Source organism: Oryzias latipes, chromosome 1 (genome assembly GCF_002234675.1).
Source record: "Oryzias latipes chromosome 1, ASM223467v1".
NCBI lineage: Eukaryota > Metazoa > Chordata > Actinopteri > Beloniformes > Adrianichthyidae > Oryzias > Oryzias latipes.
In genome coordinates, this window is record NC_019859.2 from 4,492,448 (window position 1) to 4,511,191 (window position 18,744).

Genomic DNA, 18,744 nt, shown 5'->3' on the forward strand with positions numbered 1-18,744 from the left:
GTCTAGTGGGTCTAGATGACCCAACTCCCAATGGTAAAGTGCCTAGCATAGCACAAGGGTTATCCAGCAGCCCTAAGAATAACATAAGGGACCAAGTGCAGAGCCCTGTGGCACACCAACTCCAAAAATAACTTATTAGGGAAAAGAAGAAAAAAAAACTGAAACCAAAAACATACTGGTGTTAAAAGCATCAAATGAACCAATTGTTTTATTTCATCTGAATGGGACGTTCCCAATACAGAGTAAACCAATAAGACAATGTCAATTTTATTACTTTTATCACAAATGATTAGAAATTTTACAAAGAAATTTTAAGTGAGTTTGAAAATTTTAGTCAAAAGTAGATCTAAATGAGTTTTCAAGTATGCATTGATAACTGAAAAGGTTAATAGAGGGACATCTTTGGTTTGTAAATGTTAGATCATTCAACAAAAAAGCATTTCGATTAAACAGTTACAGCAGTTTATATGAAATAAAAATATTCTTCCTGATCTTTTAACCAGAAGCACCAACAATAACATAAAGGACCAAGTACAGAGCCCTGTGGTACACCAACATTAACTATTGGAGAACAAGCAAAACACATACTGGTGTTTATAGCAATAACAAATGATTTTTTTTTTTTTTGGCTAAACGAGACTTTCCGCATTTGGATTAACCTAAACCTGAAAAAGAACAGCCAGGGCTAGACTACCAAACACTCAGGTTCTCCAATTATCTTTAGTAATCTGCTCCAAAAATGTATAAGTCTTTGAAACGTCCAAGTTACAATAGAGAACCGGCGCCAGTTGGTTTAGTTTTTAAAAAGCAGACCATTAAAGCAGCATGGGAATGTCAATGATTTTACATTATTACATATACATACCAAGGTTGGAATTCTACCATAAAAAGTAATTTGACTATTCGAGTCAAAAGCAGATTTAAATGAGTTTTCAAGCTGGTGAGGCATTGGTGACCAACTGAAAATGTCAAGTAAAAGTGGAAGATTACCAACAATAATGCAGGGAAGTACAGAGCCCTGTGGTACACCAAAATTAACTACTATTGGAAAACAAAAACATACCGGTATTCGTCACAGTAAGACATTAAGTAGTTCAATCTAAATGGGACGTTCCTAATTTGGCCAATTTGTAGAAACCTAAACCTGGAAGAGCAGATTTAAACTAAACCTACAACAATAAGATTCTCCGTTATCTTTTCTAATCAAAAAGTTAAGACAAGTTGACTCAATTTCAAGACGTGGATGAAGAAGGAAACTGCTGACAGTTCAAGAAAAACCAAACAAGCAAACATCTTTATGTATTATTGTTTATTGGCCACCATTTCACGTTTTCCACAGTAATTTGTATTATGATGGAATGCTTTGTTAGTCCCCCCCCCCCCCCCCCACTGCTCCACAAACATCCATTAACCTGCTCCACTTACAGACCCCCCCCCCCCTCCTCCTGCCAATCACACAGTGCATTCACTCCAACCACACATTCCTCACAGCATTTGTAACACACACATGCATGCACACACACGAGCGCTAAAGGGATGTGGGAGGTCAACAGTATGGACGGGGGGGGGGCGGGGCGTGCGACCGTTACTCCCCACCTCAGATATCAACAGGCTCCTCCCTCAGACCCCACTGGCCAGTAAACTCCAATCTGTCCGCTTCAGGAACGGCGGTGAATCTCTGATCAGGCATTAATGCAGTGCGAGCCGTCAGGACCGCTTCAGGGTCAGACCGGGTCTGAGGGGAGGCGTCCTCGGGCCAACGCTGCCCCAACCGGAAACAAGGGGGCACAATGGTGCAGTACAAATGACAAGAAGTCTCGACAAAACCAAAACAAAAAACTGTGACATTAAATAATAGTTTCCCCAAACTGTTGTTAGCTTAACAAAAAAAAAAAAAAGGATTCAGTAGAAATGCTGAAATGACAGGTGAACAGAAATATTTGGAAAGAAATGAAATGAAAATGATTGGTCATGGCTACAAACGAGGGCGGAGGCTCTTTGTGCTGCACTGGACAAACTAAAGACATTAATGGCCCCTTTTCCCCTGAGAGATCGATCGGTCCTCACACAAATCCTACACAACCTCTGGTCGTCTGAAAACCTGTCAAAGGGAGGACAACACCGGCAGCCCCCACCTCGTCGACGAATCCAGGTGACACCTCAACTCCACAATGAACACTTTCAAGAGGGGGGAGAAGCAAACATTTCAACAACTAGATCTCAATGCCTTTTTTTTAACATTTAGTTTAGATATAAACAAGGCAAACTGCTGATATGGAGCTCTATAGACAAGGCATCGAGGTCTCCCACAGTGGTGGAGCGCTGATCCAAAGAGTCCCCCCCCCACCTGCAAAGACGAGACCATTGTGGTCAGAAGTTGCAAGGTTTAAGATGTGGATGGAGAAAAGAAAGACCGTCCATCGGGGCCGGCTTTCTGACAGGGAAAAATAAAATAAAATAAAAAACTGGGAAATTAATGTTCACAGAACTGGGAGAGTCCTCAAAGAAGTGAAGTGGTGACGGTGACTGGTTGAAAGGGTCGGGGTGGGACTCGTCTCCTCTCGCTCTCTCCTTTCGTCTCCTCCTCTGTCTGGTGTTTACAACTCGTCGTGTCCATCCTCGCCTCCATCCTCCAGGTCAGAAAGGTCATCCGCATCGTCCAAATCCTGGGAAGCACAGGAGTCTCAGTGAGCAGGAAACCCAAAGCCTAAATTCTTCCGCATCACAGATGCAGGGTTTCGAGCAGCGGACGCGTTCATCTGGCAGAACCAACTCTGCCGTTTTAGCTTGCATGCAGACACGCACGTGCCGCTTTCAATCAGGACGCTCAGGTCTTCCTGCAAATCCCAGTAAGCAGCTGCAACAGCTGCAGGAGGCATTAGAGGTCTGAAGTCACTGCGACGCAATTAGACTTCAGAGAAAATACTTTGGTGTCTACAGTGAAGCGGGATTGTGGGTAAAACCGAGGACTCCCTGCAGGAGCCGAATGCATAGAAAGGAAAAAAAAAGCTCCTCAGGCTTAAATACTTGATCTACACATATTCATGTTTTAAAGTAATTGTAAAATTCTGTCATCTTGTCTCAAGGCTGTGAGTCTGCAGTGCTTCCCATCAGGTGGTTTGAACGACCTCACCTGGGATTCCACGTCATCATCGTCGTCCCCAGCAGGAGCGCCGCCTTCTTTCCCTCCACTCTCCAGGAACTTTGTGAAGCCCTCCAGCGTTCGCTCGCCATTGTAGTCAATCACCTGAAGCGAGAATGAACGTCAATAGATGTGCATCCGATGGATTTGGTCATTTTAATTCAGAGATTTGTAGTCGATTGGTTTTGGTTTTCAAGTTGGTTCGGATAGGGACAACCACAACCACCAAGCGTTCAAGTCTACAGCAGAACTGCAGGTCTTTCTGTAGAACTGGTTCCCACGCACACCAACAGTCTGATCTCTAGAGTTGTCACACAGCTATGTGTGTGAAATATGTTCTCCCCATCCAGTGAGCTGCACCACCTGCTCGGGAACCAGGTGGTGGTTTAACCCTCAACCCCATAATGCAGGGAAGCATTGGGCCCCATTTTCATTTTTTAGAGTCTTTGGTACGACACGACCATGGATTTGAACTCACAACCTTTTAACTGTCAGGGGCAGATGCCATCACAAGGCCACCGAGTTAGAAGGATAATGTAACGACCTTTTCCCCCCAATAGTAGCAATGATCTGGTATTAGGAAATCTAGATTTCTCCCAGTAAAGCTGATGTTTCCTGGTGTCCATCCACGGTAATCTGATACATTTTATGGTTTCACATCTACACGAGGCAGGAAACCGAAATTCATCTAGAAATGTGTATCCAAGGTAACAGTTTCCTCCTTGTGGAAACCAAACAGAACAGCAGCAAAGTGTTGCCTTTTTTTTATACGAAGAGGAGACCAGGGGATTATTATCATTATTTTTTTTAAACGGCAATTGTAATTACCGTATTTTCCGGACTATAAGTCGCACTTTTTTTCATAGTTTGGCAAGGGGTGCGACTTATACTCCGCAGCGACTTATATTAGAAATAAATTGAAATAAATACATTGTTAACCCTCCTGTTATGTTCATTTGTGAGGAACAGAGATGATGTTCCTGGGTAAATTTGATGTATGAGGTATGTTAAGTGTTAAAAGTATGTTAAGTGACTCAGAGAATCAGCAAACTTTTTTTTACAGTAAGATCTTGAAGGCTAACAACATAATATTCTATTTTCCAATGATTTCATAGATTCAGAAATGCAATAAAAGTGAAAACTGTTTCTACAAATACAGGATGAAAACAGAGTATTAGTTGGCCAATGATGCTTCATGAAAGGAATAAATAATTAAGTAAGAGAAAGAATTACTGTGAAATTATTAGATAAACAGTCTGCTATGATTGTGTCATATAAGGTTGTGAAAGTTAAAATGCGACTTATAGTCCAGTGCGACTTATGTGTTTTTTTCTACTTTATAATGCATTTTTGGGCTGGTGCGACTTATACTCCGGTGCGACTTATAGTCCGGAAAATACGGTATTTCCATACATATCAGATGATCAACTACAACACGTAGACCAACGGCTTCCAGGTTTCCAGTCTTTGTAAGCGGCCTCCGTGACCCCAGAGCTTAGTCATGGCCAACATGAGGGCGCTTGGTCAAAAACACACCCGAGGATTATGTTTTACCGACTTTTAAGTTAAGAAGGCGGCGCCATGAAGTAAATGGCGAGCTGCTCACCTGTCGCTCCTCTCCTGCAGGGAAGAACTTCAGAGTGGGAAAGCTGTGGACTTTGACAGATTCGATCTCATTGGCTGTGGAGTCCATCTTAGCCACAACGATGTCAGAACTGTCCTTGTATTTCTCTCCCAGTTTGTCCCAAATGGGGGCCAGCTGTTTGCAGTGTCCACACCAGGGTGCATCTGGAAAGAAAAGAGGAATTATGCACAAATAATTATGCAGATCTTTGCATCACAAACTGTAACTAGTTAGGAAATAGTTTCCTACTTGAATTATTCAGGGTATAATATAAACTTCGTGGCTTTGCTCCAGCTTGAATGTCTAGGAACTCCCCACCCACCTTATGCCTAAACCATAAGCCGTTTTTAAACAGCCAGACGTGGAAAATTTCTCCAAAAATAGTCAGCGTTTGGCCGAGGATGGCTGTGAAGATTGCCTTGCACTTATATATAACCAAGTCTTTTCAGGGTCAGTGTCTGGTAGCCCTTTAATTTGCTGAGATGCGAGTTGGGGGGGAGGGGGGGTGTCATCAGATGCTTCGAGAATCTGACCCTTCAATATTTGGCTAGTCCAGTTTCCCACCCAAGACGGAGGCTTTGCCAGCTTTCAGCCGCTGCAGAGCTGAAAAGTAAGACTTCAAATAGATGTCAGGAGTTGAGGGAAAACGAGGAGCCCTTACAAAACTCGATGAAGACGTTCTTTTTGGGGTCGAAAGCAACCTCCTCAAAGTTTTTGCCGACCAAAACCTTGACGGGGTTTTTGTCCCAGTCTTCAGGGATGTCCTGGCTCATGAGGTGAGGCTGTAAGGAGATGAATTTACAGATGTTACTGCAAAGAATTGTAGCATAAATAAAAAAGCTTGTCAAGTCCCACTTGCATGAAAATTGTGTTTCTGGTGTTTTTAACATGTTCTGTTCTGATGGAGGACATTTATAAAGAAAATTACACTAAAAAATTGCATTTTTCTGAGTATTGATTTATTCAAATTGTTGTAAATCAGGAGAAAAAGGAAAAATAACATTTGAAAAATTAATAGGATGGGCGGGCCACAAGTTCCCTGTATCAGAGACGGGGAAGGAGGGGCGGGGTTGCTTTGCCCCAGCGGTCCCACCCATAAACCATTGGCAAATTTCTGCCCCTTTGTAGAAACTATGGCTGTGTCCAAATCTGAGGGCTGCATCCCTTCTGGGCTGCATTTGTAGGCGGCTTACGTCACGGCGCCGCGACAAGTCCTGTCCAAACTCAACGACTCCTTCAAATGCGGCCAACGAACACGGCCTTCTTTTTCCCCGACTTCAAAGATCGGTGTGGTGTATCCTATGCTGTACATATCCCAGGATGCATTGCGGCCGAACCAGGAGATTTTCTGACAACAATGGCGGACTGTGAAGCGGGACCCGGAGTTGGAGATAATTACTCCTTTTTATAATTAAACCCCCAAGATTAAAAGTTGGATCAAATAAGCCAGGAAAATGTTGAGCTCCATGACGGTTTTACTACTCCTCTCTTTTCGGGAATTACGGTTGCTAGGCGACAGGACATCCGGCTGAAATCATCTAAAGGCTGGACTCGTCCAAACTAACAGCCGATAACATCCGGCCTACCCGTTCAATGAAGGGCCAAAAGGTCGCCCGGGAAGGCCGCAGATTTTGAAGGAGGTAGCCCTCAAATTTGGACATGCCGTGTTTTAGAAATCGACAAGTTTTTTATTTTTATTTTGGCTAGTAATGGCAAAAATCATCACTAAAAGAACACTGGGAATGCTTTGAAAATAAATCCCAAAAAGATGATCGGAATGCATCCTAAAATGTGTTTCTTGTTTTTACCTTAAGTTTGCCTTCAACAAACTGTGTGCAGAAGGCCACGATGCTCTCTGCGGTGATGTCTTTGCTCTCTGGTTTATATTTGGTCATTTCGTCCTCCAGGGTGATGAGGCGGATGGCGGGGCACTCTTCCTTCTTCAAGCCGAAGAACTCCAGGATGCGCTGGTTGTCGTCGACGTCGCTGTCGATGAAAATGAAGAGAATCTGGACAGAGAGGCAGGGGGCGGTCAACATCCGAGTTGGTTCCAACACGCATTCATGGTGCAGAGACCGTTTCCCCACCTGACCCTTGAATCCTGCTGCAGCTTTCTTAAACTGCTCCATCTTCTCCTGGAAGTCTGAAGCAGCTTTGGGCAAAAACATGAGGATGTGGGACTTGATGTCTCCGCCGAAGATTTTAGGCGCGGTCTGCACAGAATGAGAGATTTAGCAACGTCGCACCGACAGCTTTTCATTGGGACGTCACGGCGGAGTGATGGCAGGTACCTGCTCGGTGAACTCGATGACCAGAGGCAGCTGGTTGGCTTTGACAAAAGCAAGGAGGCCGTCTTTGGTCAGCTCCCCATCAAAGGTGTTTCGCCCTTCGTCAAACTGTGGAGCAAACGGACATCAGCCGCTGATCTGTTTTAATCTGCCTGAGAACAACCAAAATAGAATCTGAAAAAAATAAAATAAAACTTACTGGGAAAAAAAAGGAGGGGGTTGATGGGAGGGATACGAAACGAAGCAAATCTGAAAGCCTCTGTTTATTAAAGCGAACACCTGCTTTCACACGCTCCCGCATAACTGCGGGGCACACGTCAGCGCCGTTTATAACCGCGAGGAGATACCGGCGTGAACCGGAGACCCGACAATGGCAGTTAGAGCTGGGCTGTCTGAGCCAACTTGAAAGGGGATCATCCGACTCTTTAAGGGGTCTAGATATTAAAAGCGGCTTCACACTGAGGCAACCTCATCCCAGTGACACACCATCTATGAAAGTGACTCTGCATCAGAAACCCCCCCCCCCCCCCCCCCCCTCTCCCCAGGTTGGATCTACATGGGAGCAGCTATAGAACGATGCACACAAATGCACCTGAAAAAAAGAAATTCATTCAGCTTTCCACTCGCATTCTGGACTTTAAACCTGGTTGAGATAAGGAAACAGCAATGACCTTCAAGCCCAACATGTTGAGTGTTTCTGCACGACCACCACATTTATCAGCTGTAATCTTTCCACGCCGTCAGTGGTTTTTGACACACAGCCTCCTCCAGATTGAGATCAAAGTGCAGCCCATCACACACCACAAAATCTGACCATTTTGAGCATCAGAATGAGCTCCAAACCTGCAGCCAGCTGCATTTTGGAAAAGTGTCTGGTGATTTTGTCAAGTTCCAAGCATCTCAGCAGATATAGAGCCACTCTTGGAAGGAAGTGTCAGCATAGCTGCTTACTTTAATGAGTTGTTAGATCTATTCTTATGATACCCCAACCCATGATATTTCTACGCATCTGAGGGGGCAAAAATGTAAATATCTTCACATATAAAAAGCTTCCCTTTTTAGCACAAACGATTTCCAGTTAGAACAGACATTTTATACTAATATTTTTGCTTATCTTAAATGTTTTTGGTGCAGACTAAAACCCTGATCTGCTGGAAAGGTTTGGATTTACTTATAAGGAAAAATGTGTGCGGTCAAGAAATCAGGAGTTACAGAACGCCGTCCAGTGGATCACAAAGCAAACATGAAGTGAGAAACTGTAGATGCACATATTGTGTGTTTACTCTGTGTGGGTTTGATATCTAATCTTAATGAATAAAATTCTGTACAGAAACAAAACCAAGCAGGAAGCTGCTGTATTTAGTCTGTTGCAGGTCCTTTCTATAGGAACATGACTGGAACGATTGAGTCGTCATTTGTGTTGGATTGATTTAGACTCCATGTGCCACAGCGAATCGCACGACAAGCAGTTTTATTTCATGTTTTAACACTTACATTTGTATTTCAGGGAAGGCTTTCAACGCTTCCTGCCCACATCTGGACTTTTGCCAGTATTTTTTTTAAGTCTCGTAGCTCTTAGTTTGTGAACATTTGAAATAATTAACAGTTTATTTTTTATTATATTTATTGTTTCATTATATTTAGAAGATAATGTTGTGATTTTAACATGAATTTGGCTATAAATGGGCTTCGGCCTGTTGGCGATAATCTATAAATAAACTTTTTAAGCCATCAATACCAAAAAGTATTTGAAACTGGCATTTTGTCCATACCTGACGAGTTAGAATCTAAACTTTCACCTATAATCAGATTCAATTATTCTTTTAACTAGAGGTATTCCTGGATGTTTTACAATTTTACCTGGACAACATAATATTACTCCAGTTAAGAAAAGGTAAATGAGGAATAAACCAAAGCTTCGCTCAGAGTGATAGGAATATGGATGTACAGGGTCAGTGCTAAGATCCAAGGCCCGGTATTTCTGTTCATGCGCTCCCAGCCACCAGCTGGGATTACAGACAAGCAGCAAATGTGAGTACGTTTCATTGAATAAGACCGAGTCCATCTTTGGAATTTAGGTCAGCCTTTGACGCTGTCGGGAGGCTGCTTTTGAGACGTAGCTTTATTCGTATTTTGATAGTTCAGCCATAACTCCAGCACTTATGTAATGGTCAGGTCGAGGTGTCGGCCCAAAGGTCACAGAATATATAAAATGTTAACGGACCTCAGGGAGGCCAAGATTAGCAAGTGGTTCGGTTGGGGAGAAGGCTGCGGTATCGGCTTACAAAAGGGTGTAAATTTTAAAACGGCGGGGCGTTTTCAGCAGGTCGGCTGTAAAAGCGTTTTATATCAAAGACAAATAAATTGTCTTTTTTTTTAATCTAACATCTCCAATGCCAGCTCAGAAGAGCAAAAACTGTTTAAAAAAAAGAAAACTTGAACCAACCTTCTTGAAGAGGACAACGCCGTCCTTGGATACCTCAAATTTAGAGTAAACAGCGTCGCTGGAGGTAATGGCGAAGGGAACGTCATCCATGGCCTCAGCTGCTTTTTCATAGGCTTTGGCATCGTCTGAGTTGGCATCCTACAGAAACGCAGATAAGATTTGAGCAGGAACTTCATTAAAACGATCACAACTTCAAACATGATACATGTTTTAAGCCGGCGAGAGATCGGAGTGGCACCTTGAAAAAGCCGATGACTGCCACCTCGTTGTCAGCGATCAGAGACTCTGCATCAGTGACCTCGGTCAGGGAGGTGACGGCAGGCCCTGTGCGCTTCTTCAACCAGTTGACCATGTCATCAGCCTGCCTGCCAGCTGTAGACAAAACACAATAGGTCAAGCATTCGAGTGCGTGTGTAGGGAAGACGGGCTTCAGGCTGATGAAACAAACGGACCTAGAAGCATGGAAAAAAAAAGAAATTTAAGGATGTTACAGCTGATACCTGCGTAAATTACAGGCGTGAATGTTTTAACTTAAATACTTTAGAGGATTTCAAAGTCCCACTCCAACTATATTTTTATCTACTATAAAATCGTTCCCACTTTTTTATTACGATTACGCAGGTTTTAGTCAAAATCCTAGGCCTAGCCCAGAATTTTGACTCCAAGTTGTGGGCGGGACATATGGTGCGGATGTAAACTGCTGCTGATTCCCATGATCCCTTTGTTTACCCTCTCTCCCGCTAGCATACAACAAAAATGGCAAACACTTGAAGCCATCTGGCTGAACAGTTTTGAGCCAGATTCCAGCACAGACAAAGAAAATGAAGCCGTCAATCTATCCATTTGTCTGCAAGCAGATGCATCAGAATGGAGCGGAGCAGCGAGACTCTGGCCCACCCATTCCAGCTGCTGCATCACTACAGAGTTTTTTCAGAACAGCGGGTTTCAGTCTGCTTTTGATCCATTATGATTTGAATAAAGAAAAACTCTGAAACCCAGTTTTAATCCAACATTCCTTTGTATGATTTTTTAACTCAGAGAGGGCATTTTAAGCAGTTTTCCTTTCAAAATACCAGACTTTAAAATACCAGTTTTGTTCAGAGTGGGTTTATGGCAACTAGTCTAAAACTAAAAACAAAACTACACCTGAGGTAACATGCAAATTAGCCACTTTCTTTAGTGGCCTGAGGATGAGGCGCTTCAAGGATTCTTTGAAATTGAAATAGTCATTTGCACAAAAGCACTTCTTCCAAACTTCCTCTCCCCGCCTATTCTGAATGGATCTGGGCACAGGCCAGCTGAGCGAGGCAGACGTGAGGAGAGGCACATATGTCTGCCTCAGCTGGGAGTCGGCATGGGAGGAACGTGAGCGGGAGGCCCGGCCCCGGCCCATACGCTGCCTCATGCCTGCGCGCTGTTCGACTGCGATTGGCTGGATTGCCATTTAGATCGAATTACCAAAAAAAAAAAAAAAAAAAAAAAAAGGAGACAGTCGGCCTCACTCTCGCTAGTTTGACCGGATTCTTTTGGTCAGACAAACAGCATGTTAGCATTTTCTGCGATTCCACTCAATCTGTGGTAGTACAGTCGATTACATCAGCTTAGGAGGGAAAAAACAAACTCCTGCTGCAGTGTAAATAAAGCCTCAGTTTGCAGGCAGGAACATGGAAGCCCTTTTAAAAACTGTTTTAACAGTAGTTCAAATACAAAAGTAAAGCTTTAACATCACAGAGTTCTTCCTGGTGTCACTAATCTTTCAGAAGCCATTTGTCACTGCTACGACTGACTCGTCTTAGAACAATGTACCGCCTCATTATATGCTCTGCCAATCAGAAACAGATTTTATTCAATAAGAAATGTGCAAGTCTTAATAAGAACCCCCCCCTTGACATTTTCCTTAGGCATGATGGGAAATGAAAGCTTCTCCTTTTTACGTACAAGCATATTAATTAGTCAAGAACCTGTCAAGCTTTCAATGTAATTCAAAAAAGCTTTTTTTTTCCCCAGAGCTACAAAGTAAAATCCTGAAACAGGGCTTTTATTGTGAAATTTATGAAGGCAGATTCAGAGTTAGACTGAAAATATGGTGAAAAGATTTACAAAACTGATGCCTTGAAGTAATAATCTAATTAAAGTTAAAACAAAGTGGCACAAGAGAAACTAACCCAACACACTGAAAATATTGGCACAAAACAAACTCACCCGAGTACTCCTTAGGAGATTCTTTATCTCCTCCTTTAAAGAACTTGATGGTGGGATATCCTCGGACGCCAAACTCTTGAGCCAGCTCGGTCTCCTCTGTGGCGTCTACCTTACCCAGGCGGATTTGGGAACCCTCGGCCTTCAGCATGCCGGCGGCTTTGGCGTACTCTGGAGCCAGGGCCTTGCAGTGGCCGCACCATGGTGCGTCTGTGGATCGCATTCAGAGGTCTGCTTTACGACGCACGCCACCAAAATGGTCAAAGTACCACACTGACATATAAACAAACAAGCTTTTTAATTGTGATCATCCTAAATAAATACAATACTCCATTAAAAAAAAGGGGAATTCTTCAGGGTACATCATTTAATTTCTTTAAAATATGGAAGGAATTAACAAATTTAACTCAAATGTAGGAAGAAACTTAATATATACAAACTATACTACATTCATTATAAGTTATTCAACATAAAAGTCTAAAATTAGTAAGTATACAATTAAAAACAAATTTGAATACGTCATTTCTAAAGAATAATTAAAAATAGCGCCTTAACGTTTTGATAATTGTTTTTATTTGTCACTTCGTGAATGTTCTAACTGATATTTAAGACAAAAGACTATTGGTCCATTATTTAAATGCATAAAAGTACAAATATAAAGTACAAAAAATTGAATTAAATGGGAATAGTTTAAACCCAATAGGTCAAAAATTATGCCCTTGTACTTTATTAGGTGTGTGTGTGTGTAAGGGGGGGTGCATTCCTAACGGATGACAATTTATAAGAAGTGACACGTAGCATAATGACACCACCACCACTCCATGAACTTAACTTCCTCGTCAAAGTTGAGTCTACATAAACGTTGCTCTTTGGTAAAGTACACGTCAACCTAGCTGCACAAACCGACAGAGATCCCGCCCCTCCGAGCAAAAGGTTGGTTGTCCCGCCCACCCGCAGGTCATTGGTCAGTCACCCCAGGGGCCACTCCTGACTCGTCCAATCAAACGTCACTCAACAGGTCAACACTCCGTCAAGATGAGATCGGTGACTCATTGACGTCCCGTTAATTGGAATTGGACGGTTTTAAGTTTGCTTCGAATTGAAATAATAATTGACGCTCAAAGCGAAACCTTCAAGCATCGTATTGGAAACCACAACCGCCACTCGAAACTTATTAAAGATTCCCCTACTTTCACTGAGTTAGCAAGAGCTGCTGACAAAACAGCGAAGGCGCTGAGCAACTTCACTGCATATTACTGCAACATCCTAAACATGTTTAAAAAAAATCTATTTTGTAAAATACTCCCCTTTAATACAGAGCATTTGCAATTAATTTTCTATTTTGTATATTATTATAATAAAATGTCGCGTACGGCTAACTCGGATTAAGCTAAAAATCTGACGTTGAATTGATTAAAAAAACCTTTTACGGACGCACATTTCAAGTCATGCATGACTTTCGTTTTCTGAAAGTCATGCATGGAGACAGAATAGGGTCGTACCACTGTGAGTGAGAACAACAGCAACTTGTTTTCAAGGGACAAAGTTTAATGCTAACGCCGAGCACCGGCTTGATAGCTAGCTAGCTCCGAGTGAGTCCAGGCGCCTGCAGAGCGAAGCTAACGTTAGGCGAACAAGAAACAGCAAATTTTACTCACAGAACTCGACCAGAATGTTGGGGTGAGCTTGGAGAGCTTCGTCGAAATTACTTTTCTTCAGCACCAAGACATCTTCTTCCTCCGCAATCTCAGCCCTGCTGGCCACGGCCAGAGTGCAAAGCATCAAAAACTTCAGCATAGTTACGTCGAGCCGGTTTTTAACAGGGGGGAAAAAATAGTTGCAGAGGCGACTTGTAGCGAAAAAACTAAGAAAACCGTCTCAGTTTCTGGTTCTTTTTTGCCCTTCTTGTTTAAGGCTGGGAGAGAGTAGCTGGTATTTTGTGTCTACCGCTACTAACGTGGCAGTGCACGCAAAACCGGAGGGGTCAGCCCTAGCGCGCATGCGCCTTTATGAGGCAGAAAGCTGTTCGTGTTGAATTGTGACTGGACCGCAGCAGCCTGCACCAGGAAGTGAAAGATAGGGGCTGCGTGCGCGCCCCCGACGCCGTGCCTGCACATCCCAGTACAGAAGAGAAACAGAGGGACAAATTAAAAAACAACTTCTTCAAGAGAAGAGACATAGATCCAATGTGCTGAGTTTTAAATTATTTTATCACGTGTCATTTATTTTACTGACGGATTGCAAAAACAAAGGTGAGGATGTGGAAATCCTGTTTTTCCAGAGCAAAGTCTGAAAAATTACACTTTTTTTGGGACAATCCTTCAAAACTATAATAATTAAACCAACCCATTTTCCACTGTTTGCAAATATAAAATAAAAAAACCTCTAGTATTAAAACTCATTTTCCACATTTAATTGTCTTTGTTCCAAAGAAATAAACCAATTATGGAACAAAAAGGTAAAAAAAGATGAAACCTTTCATCATCAAAATGGTCAGCTACCTCAAATAAACCTTTAATAAACCCAGAAAATGTATAATTCACTTCAAAAACGGAGGTGGAGGCGAGGCTGATAAATAATAGCACACAGGTCTTGCAGCAAAAAATACCAAGCTGATGAGAGGAAGTTTAGACCTGATGCAACAATGGGTAATCCAGAACACTTCTGACTAATTTACTCTCATACAATCCTATTTCCTTATATTTTACATTTTCTGAAAGGTAATCTAAAGATTCAGTAGATGTGTTCACCATTATCTGTCATTGAGTTTTAGAAACATTTGAAACTTACACTCAGTTGCACTCTGCAAACATGCAGAGACTCTGCAGAGCTGGTTTGACTGCAGGTTTAGGGCTTTTAGTGCTGCAGCTAGCTCTTTTGCAACAAAAGAGAATAAAGGTTAAGACAAAAATCAGTGACACACAGGGTGCAGTGTATCCAAAAGTACAATGCATTTGCATTTATTCAAATTTTGTTGAAACGTTTTAAAACATTTTAAATATTATAAACCTGAGAGCAAAAAAAAAGCATTAAAATGTAAATAATTTCAAGACATAAAGACTTTAATAAGGGGGATCATAAATTCTGTCCTGAGGGTTGAACAAAGTTGCTCACCAACATTGTTTAGATCAGGGGCCTGCAACTCATAGCACTAAAAGAACCATTTAGGCCTGTTTTTTCCTGACCAAAACCCAGCAAAACTCACAAAGTCACAAAAAAACAAGATTTTGTGTCCATTAAGCCATTCATTTACAAAATGTAGCTTAAATACTTACAATAATTAAATTATAACAGTTTTATCTATTTTTTTACATTCAGTAGAACAATTTGAACTTTTTTTTTTAGTTATGACAGCAGAACATACAAGTTCCTTTTAAAATAAAATGAAAATATTTTCTTGAATTGAAAATGCAAGAAAGTTAAAGATGAAATTTTCTATCATTATGACTTTTGAGCGCCATCATTCTTTTATTTTTTATTTAACGTTCAAATACTAACACGACGACACTGCCTTAGAAACCGATTCTTTTTTAAATCTATACATGTAAATGAAATTGAACACATTAAGAATTTTGCCTCCATGTAAACAACTGAACACTTCTGTGCAGCAGAGAAGATAAGACACTCAATATATTGAATATTTGCTTCGTTATCTGACCTGTTGACAACACAAAAGACAAAACTCAACAAACACAAATTTAAATAATCTACAAATGCATTATTTATTCGAGTTGTCAGGGTTTTTCTTAGAGCCACAATGGAGGAATTAAGGAGCCGCATGTGACTCCAGAGCATCAGGTTGCAGAACAGTTGCTTTAGATGTAAAACAATCGGTTGCTTCTAACAATCAAGTAATGAATTCAGTTAGGCTGTTGTTTTAATATGAACATTGTCACTGTTCTGCAGTCTGGGCGACTGCAAAAAGCCGCTCTGTGCTTTTGGACAATGCTAGATCTGTTTCTCTCAGTGCAGCTGGTTTTTCCTCAGTTCAAGAGAAAACCATGGGAAGTTGATGACTGAAGTCTGATTTTAGGATTTACTATCCCATTCATAACCTCACATGTGAAGGAGTTTGGTTTTAAAACACCAAGCTTAAACTCAAATCACTTGAAATTTGACATTTTTCTCTGGCAGTGGGGCCTTTTTGGATCAAATACATTGCTTTTCTTTTTCTTTTAAGCGAGGCATCAGTGTCAGAGCCTTTTCCTGTTCAGTCTCATGTCGGGTCACACCACTCCTGCGCGCTTGGAGCTGTTTTGAAACCTGATTCAACTTGCCGTAACTGTAAACTGACCACCAACTATCACAACAACATGTTTACCCTCAGCTCTTAAAAGGGTTTGCCTCTGCAGCACAGACAAAGGGAGACAAGGTCTCCTTGTGCTCGTTGAGTTAGAATCCGGTGCAGTAAACACTCGCCAAGTTTGACCGAGGTGTTAGATCTGCAGGCCAGCTGGGGCAGTCTGTCACTTTTGCACTTGCTTTAACCCTTGTGCTATCCTAGGCACTTTAACATTGGGAGTTGGGTCATCTAGACCCACTAGACATTGATTTGTGATCTTCACTGGTGTCCATGGATTACATGAAATCTTTCCTCCTTTATCCACCTTTGTCATAGTAGGGATAACACGTCAATGTAAGGGTGGGGTCATCTAATATAGCACAAGGGTTAACCACATCCTGCAGCCACTTACTCCAAAGAAACAAAGTTTCCTATTTAGTCCAATTACAAATAAAGCACAAGACCATTTTAAAATGTCTTTTTTTTTTAAGAATTGCAAGGAAATTATGAGAAATACAAACTTTTTCTTCCACTTTTTGTGATAATTTTTTGTGTTTTGCATGTTGTAAAAATGGGAAAAAAATCAATTTAGTTCAAGATTAACCTGTTTTTCTTAAAATTGTTGCATTCAACTTTACATGCAGCAACAAAATCAACACTAACTCAAAAGTTGGAATTCTTTTCCATCAATGTTTGCAGTTTAAATGTTTAAATTCTTATCAACTTTCAGTATTTTTGTCACTTCTGAGTTATGCTATTTGTCATAAAAAATGGATATTGGGCTTTTGAAAGAGCAGGCTAATGCCATTGCAAAAGGATTTCCAAAAGATATCAATCCCTGTTGAGCTGATAAAAAAATCAGTGATGTAGCAGAGGAACAATAATTAGAAATGAGAGGATGAAAGATTTTTAAAATTGTTTCCCACAATTTAAAAACTCTAAATGCAGTTTTGTGTCTTTATCCAGAATTTTGGTTTCCAGAAAATGTAGTAAAATCTAAAGTCTTCTCAACAGAATAATCGAAAAAAACAAAAATATTTTCAATCTTATGAGCAACTTTGTGCATGAAAAGCCAGCAATCTTGCCCAATTTTACAGCTGATTGATCCTCTTTAGATTATCTATTTAATTTCTTTTATATATCTTTGGGTTTTAGCAATAAGAGCTTTTATTTATCCAAAAGTCCTCTTTTTTATTCCTAAATTAAAGAACACTATCATAACCTGCCCGTATGCTGCGTCTTTTAGCTGCATATGGACAGATTTAGTCAAACCCAGAGGACAGAAGAGGCAGAAATGTAATGATTAACATGATGAGAGCAGCAGGAAGTGCAATAATGAACAGAATGGCTGTAGTGGAGGAGAACGGGCTGGGAGATGATTGAAGGACGCTGACTCATTTGGACCTTCTCTGGAGCTTAATGGTGTTTTAATAAGGACGGTGGAGTCATAAATGACCGCTCACCTTTAAATTGATTTATTTCTGAAAGTAATGTAGTCCGAGGAACTGTTGCCATGCCAACGGTGACGATGCAGACAAGGACGTTCACTACCAGGGGATCCTGAATGTGATGTGGGGTTTTCATGATTAATGCAGTCACAAATGCCACGATCTTTTAGCACCACACTTAAAATAAACACAGGGCTACTAGCTAAATGTGTTTTTTTCAGTAATGGAAAAAAAACAAATACTTGAGTTTAGTTTTTATGTCGATGTAAGGTCACAGGTTAAATCCCTGAAGAGGTTCATCTTGCACACGTTGCTCAGTGTCATGGTCACTGCTACCGATTATCGCAGCCTTGCAGAAATATCAATGAGATTGCAATGCTGGCCTTCTCTGGTTGAGCCACGTCGACCTTCAGCTTCATTCCAGCATTATCTGTTCAACTACAACTTTTTATTTTTTTTCCACATTTAGGTGGAAAAAAAAGACGGAGAAATTAAATGAGTTTTAAAAATGATGAAATTTCCATAAAAATATAGATCTCCTAATCCTTAACATCAGCACGAATTTAATTTCCTGTGAATTATGTTTATGACCCGCTATCATATCCCTTGTGCTATCTTAGATGACCCCCCCCCCTTACTTTGACGTGTTCTCCCTACCATGACAAAGGTGGATAAAGGTGGAAAGATTTCATGTAATCCATGGACATGGACATGGAAGATCACAAATCATTGAAGAAAAAAGGTTCAGAGCACTGTCTAGTGGGTCTAGATGACCCAAATCCCAATGGTAAAGTGCCTAGGATAACACAAGGGTTAAATACGTTTGGTGCCCCCCTCCAACTACCTCGAGGTGTTAAGACCTGCGTTCACTGTGGGCATGCAGGTCAAACTGCAGGATTAACAGAGCTATTTTGATACAAACAGCTGCAGATGTTTTGTGAAATGCAAACCTTGTCATATCAAGTGTTTGGACTAAACTGCTTCAGAATAAAAGCTGTGCTATCAGCCACAGATGGTGCACACTTCGGGTTGATATTCTGCAGCATTTCCACCGATAAACTGTTGCTACCCTGAAGGATGAAAAGTGACAGTTGCAAGGTCAAAAAAGAAGTCACATTCACTGATCATTTAAAAATATATATATAAATATATATACATATATATATCATCTAAAATTTGAAAAATAAAAAATTTAAAAACTTTATTGTAATTGTGCATCCGTTCGGGAATTTTTCACTCACCGTTGAGTTTAAATTAAATCTAAAGTACACATTTATATAGTTGGCATTGACTTTATTATTGGATAGCGTACCTT

At 41.1% G+C, this 18,744-nt stretch overlaps 1 protein-coding gene across 1 annotated transcript; it reads right to left on the reverse strand.

The window, feature by feature from the left end:
- Positions 1-613: 613 nt before the first annotated feature.
- p4hb (prolyl 4-hydroxylase subunit beta) lies at positions 614-13,693 on the reverse strand. The gene is made up of 11 exons (XM_023954602.1): positions 13,358-13,693; positions 11,703-11,909; positions 9,739-9,872; positions 9,501-9,638; positions 7,058-7,162; positions 6,854-6,979; positions 6,575-6,775; positions 5,428-5,548; positions 4,749-4,930; positions 3,134-3,247; positions 614-2,666 (listed from the first exon to the last, which is right to left on the reverse strand). The coding sequence occupies exons 1-11, from the start codon at positions 13,494-13,496 to the stop codon at positions 2,598-2,600; spliced, it is 1,536 nt and encodes a 511-aa protein (XP_023810370.1). The 5' UTR covers positions 13,497-13,693; the 3' UTR covers positions 614-2,597.
- Between the last annotated feature and the right edge of the window lie 5,051 nt (positions 13,694-18,744).

Bases quoted from the DNA above. Each gene is read 5' to 3' on its own strand.
- p4hb (XM_023954602.1), bottom strand. From the start codon at position 13,496: ATGCTGAAGTTTTTGATGCTTTGCACTCTGGCCGTGGCCAGCAGGGCT. The intron at 9,873-11,702 runs GTGAGTTTGTTT...TTTTGTCTACAG, and splicing joins ATCTCCTAAGGAGTACTCGG to CTGGCAGGCAGGCTGATGAC. The intron at 4,931-5,427 runs GTAAGGGCTCCT...TTTTCTTTCCAG, and splicing joins GAACGTCTTCATCGAGTTTT to ATGCACCCTGGTGTGGACAC.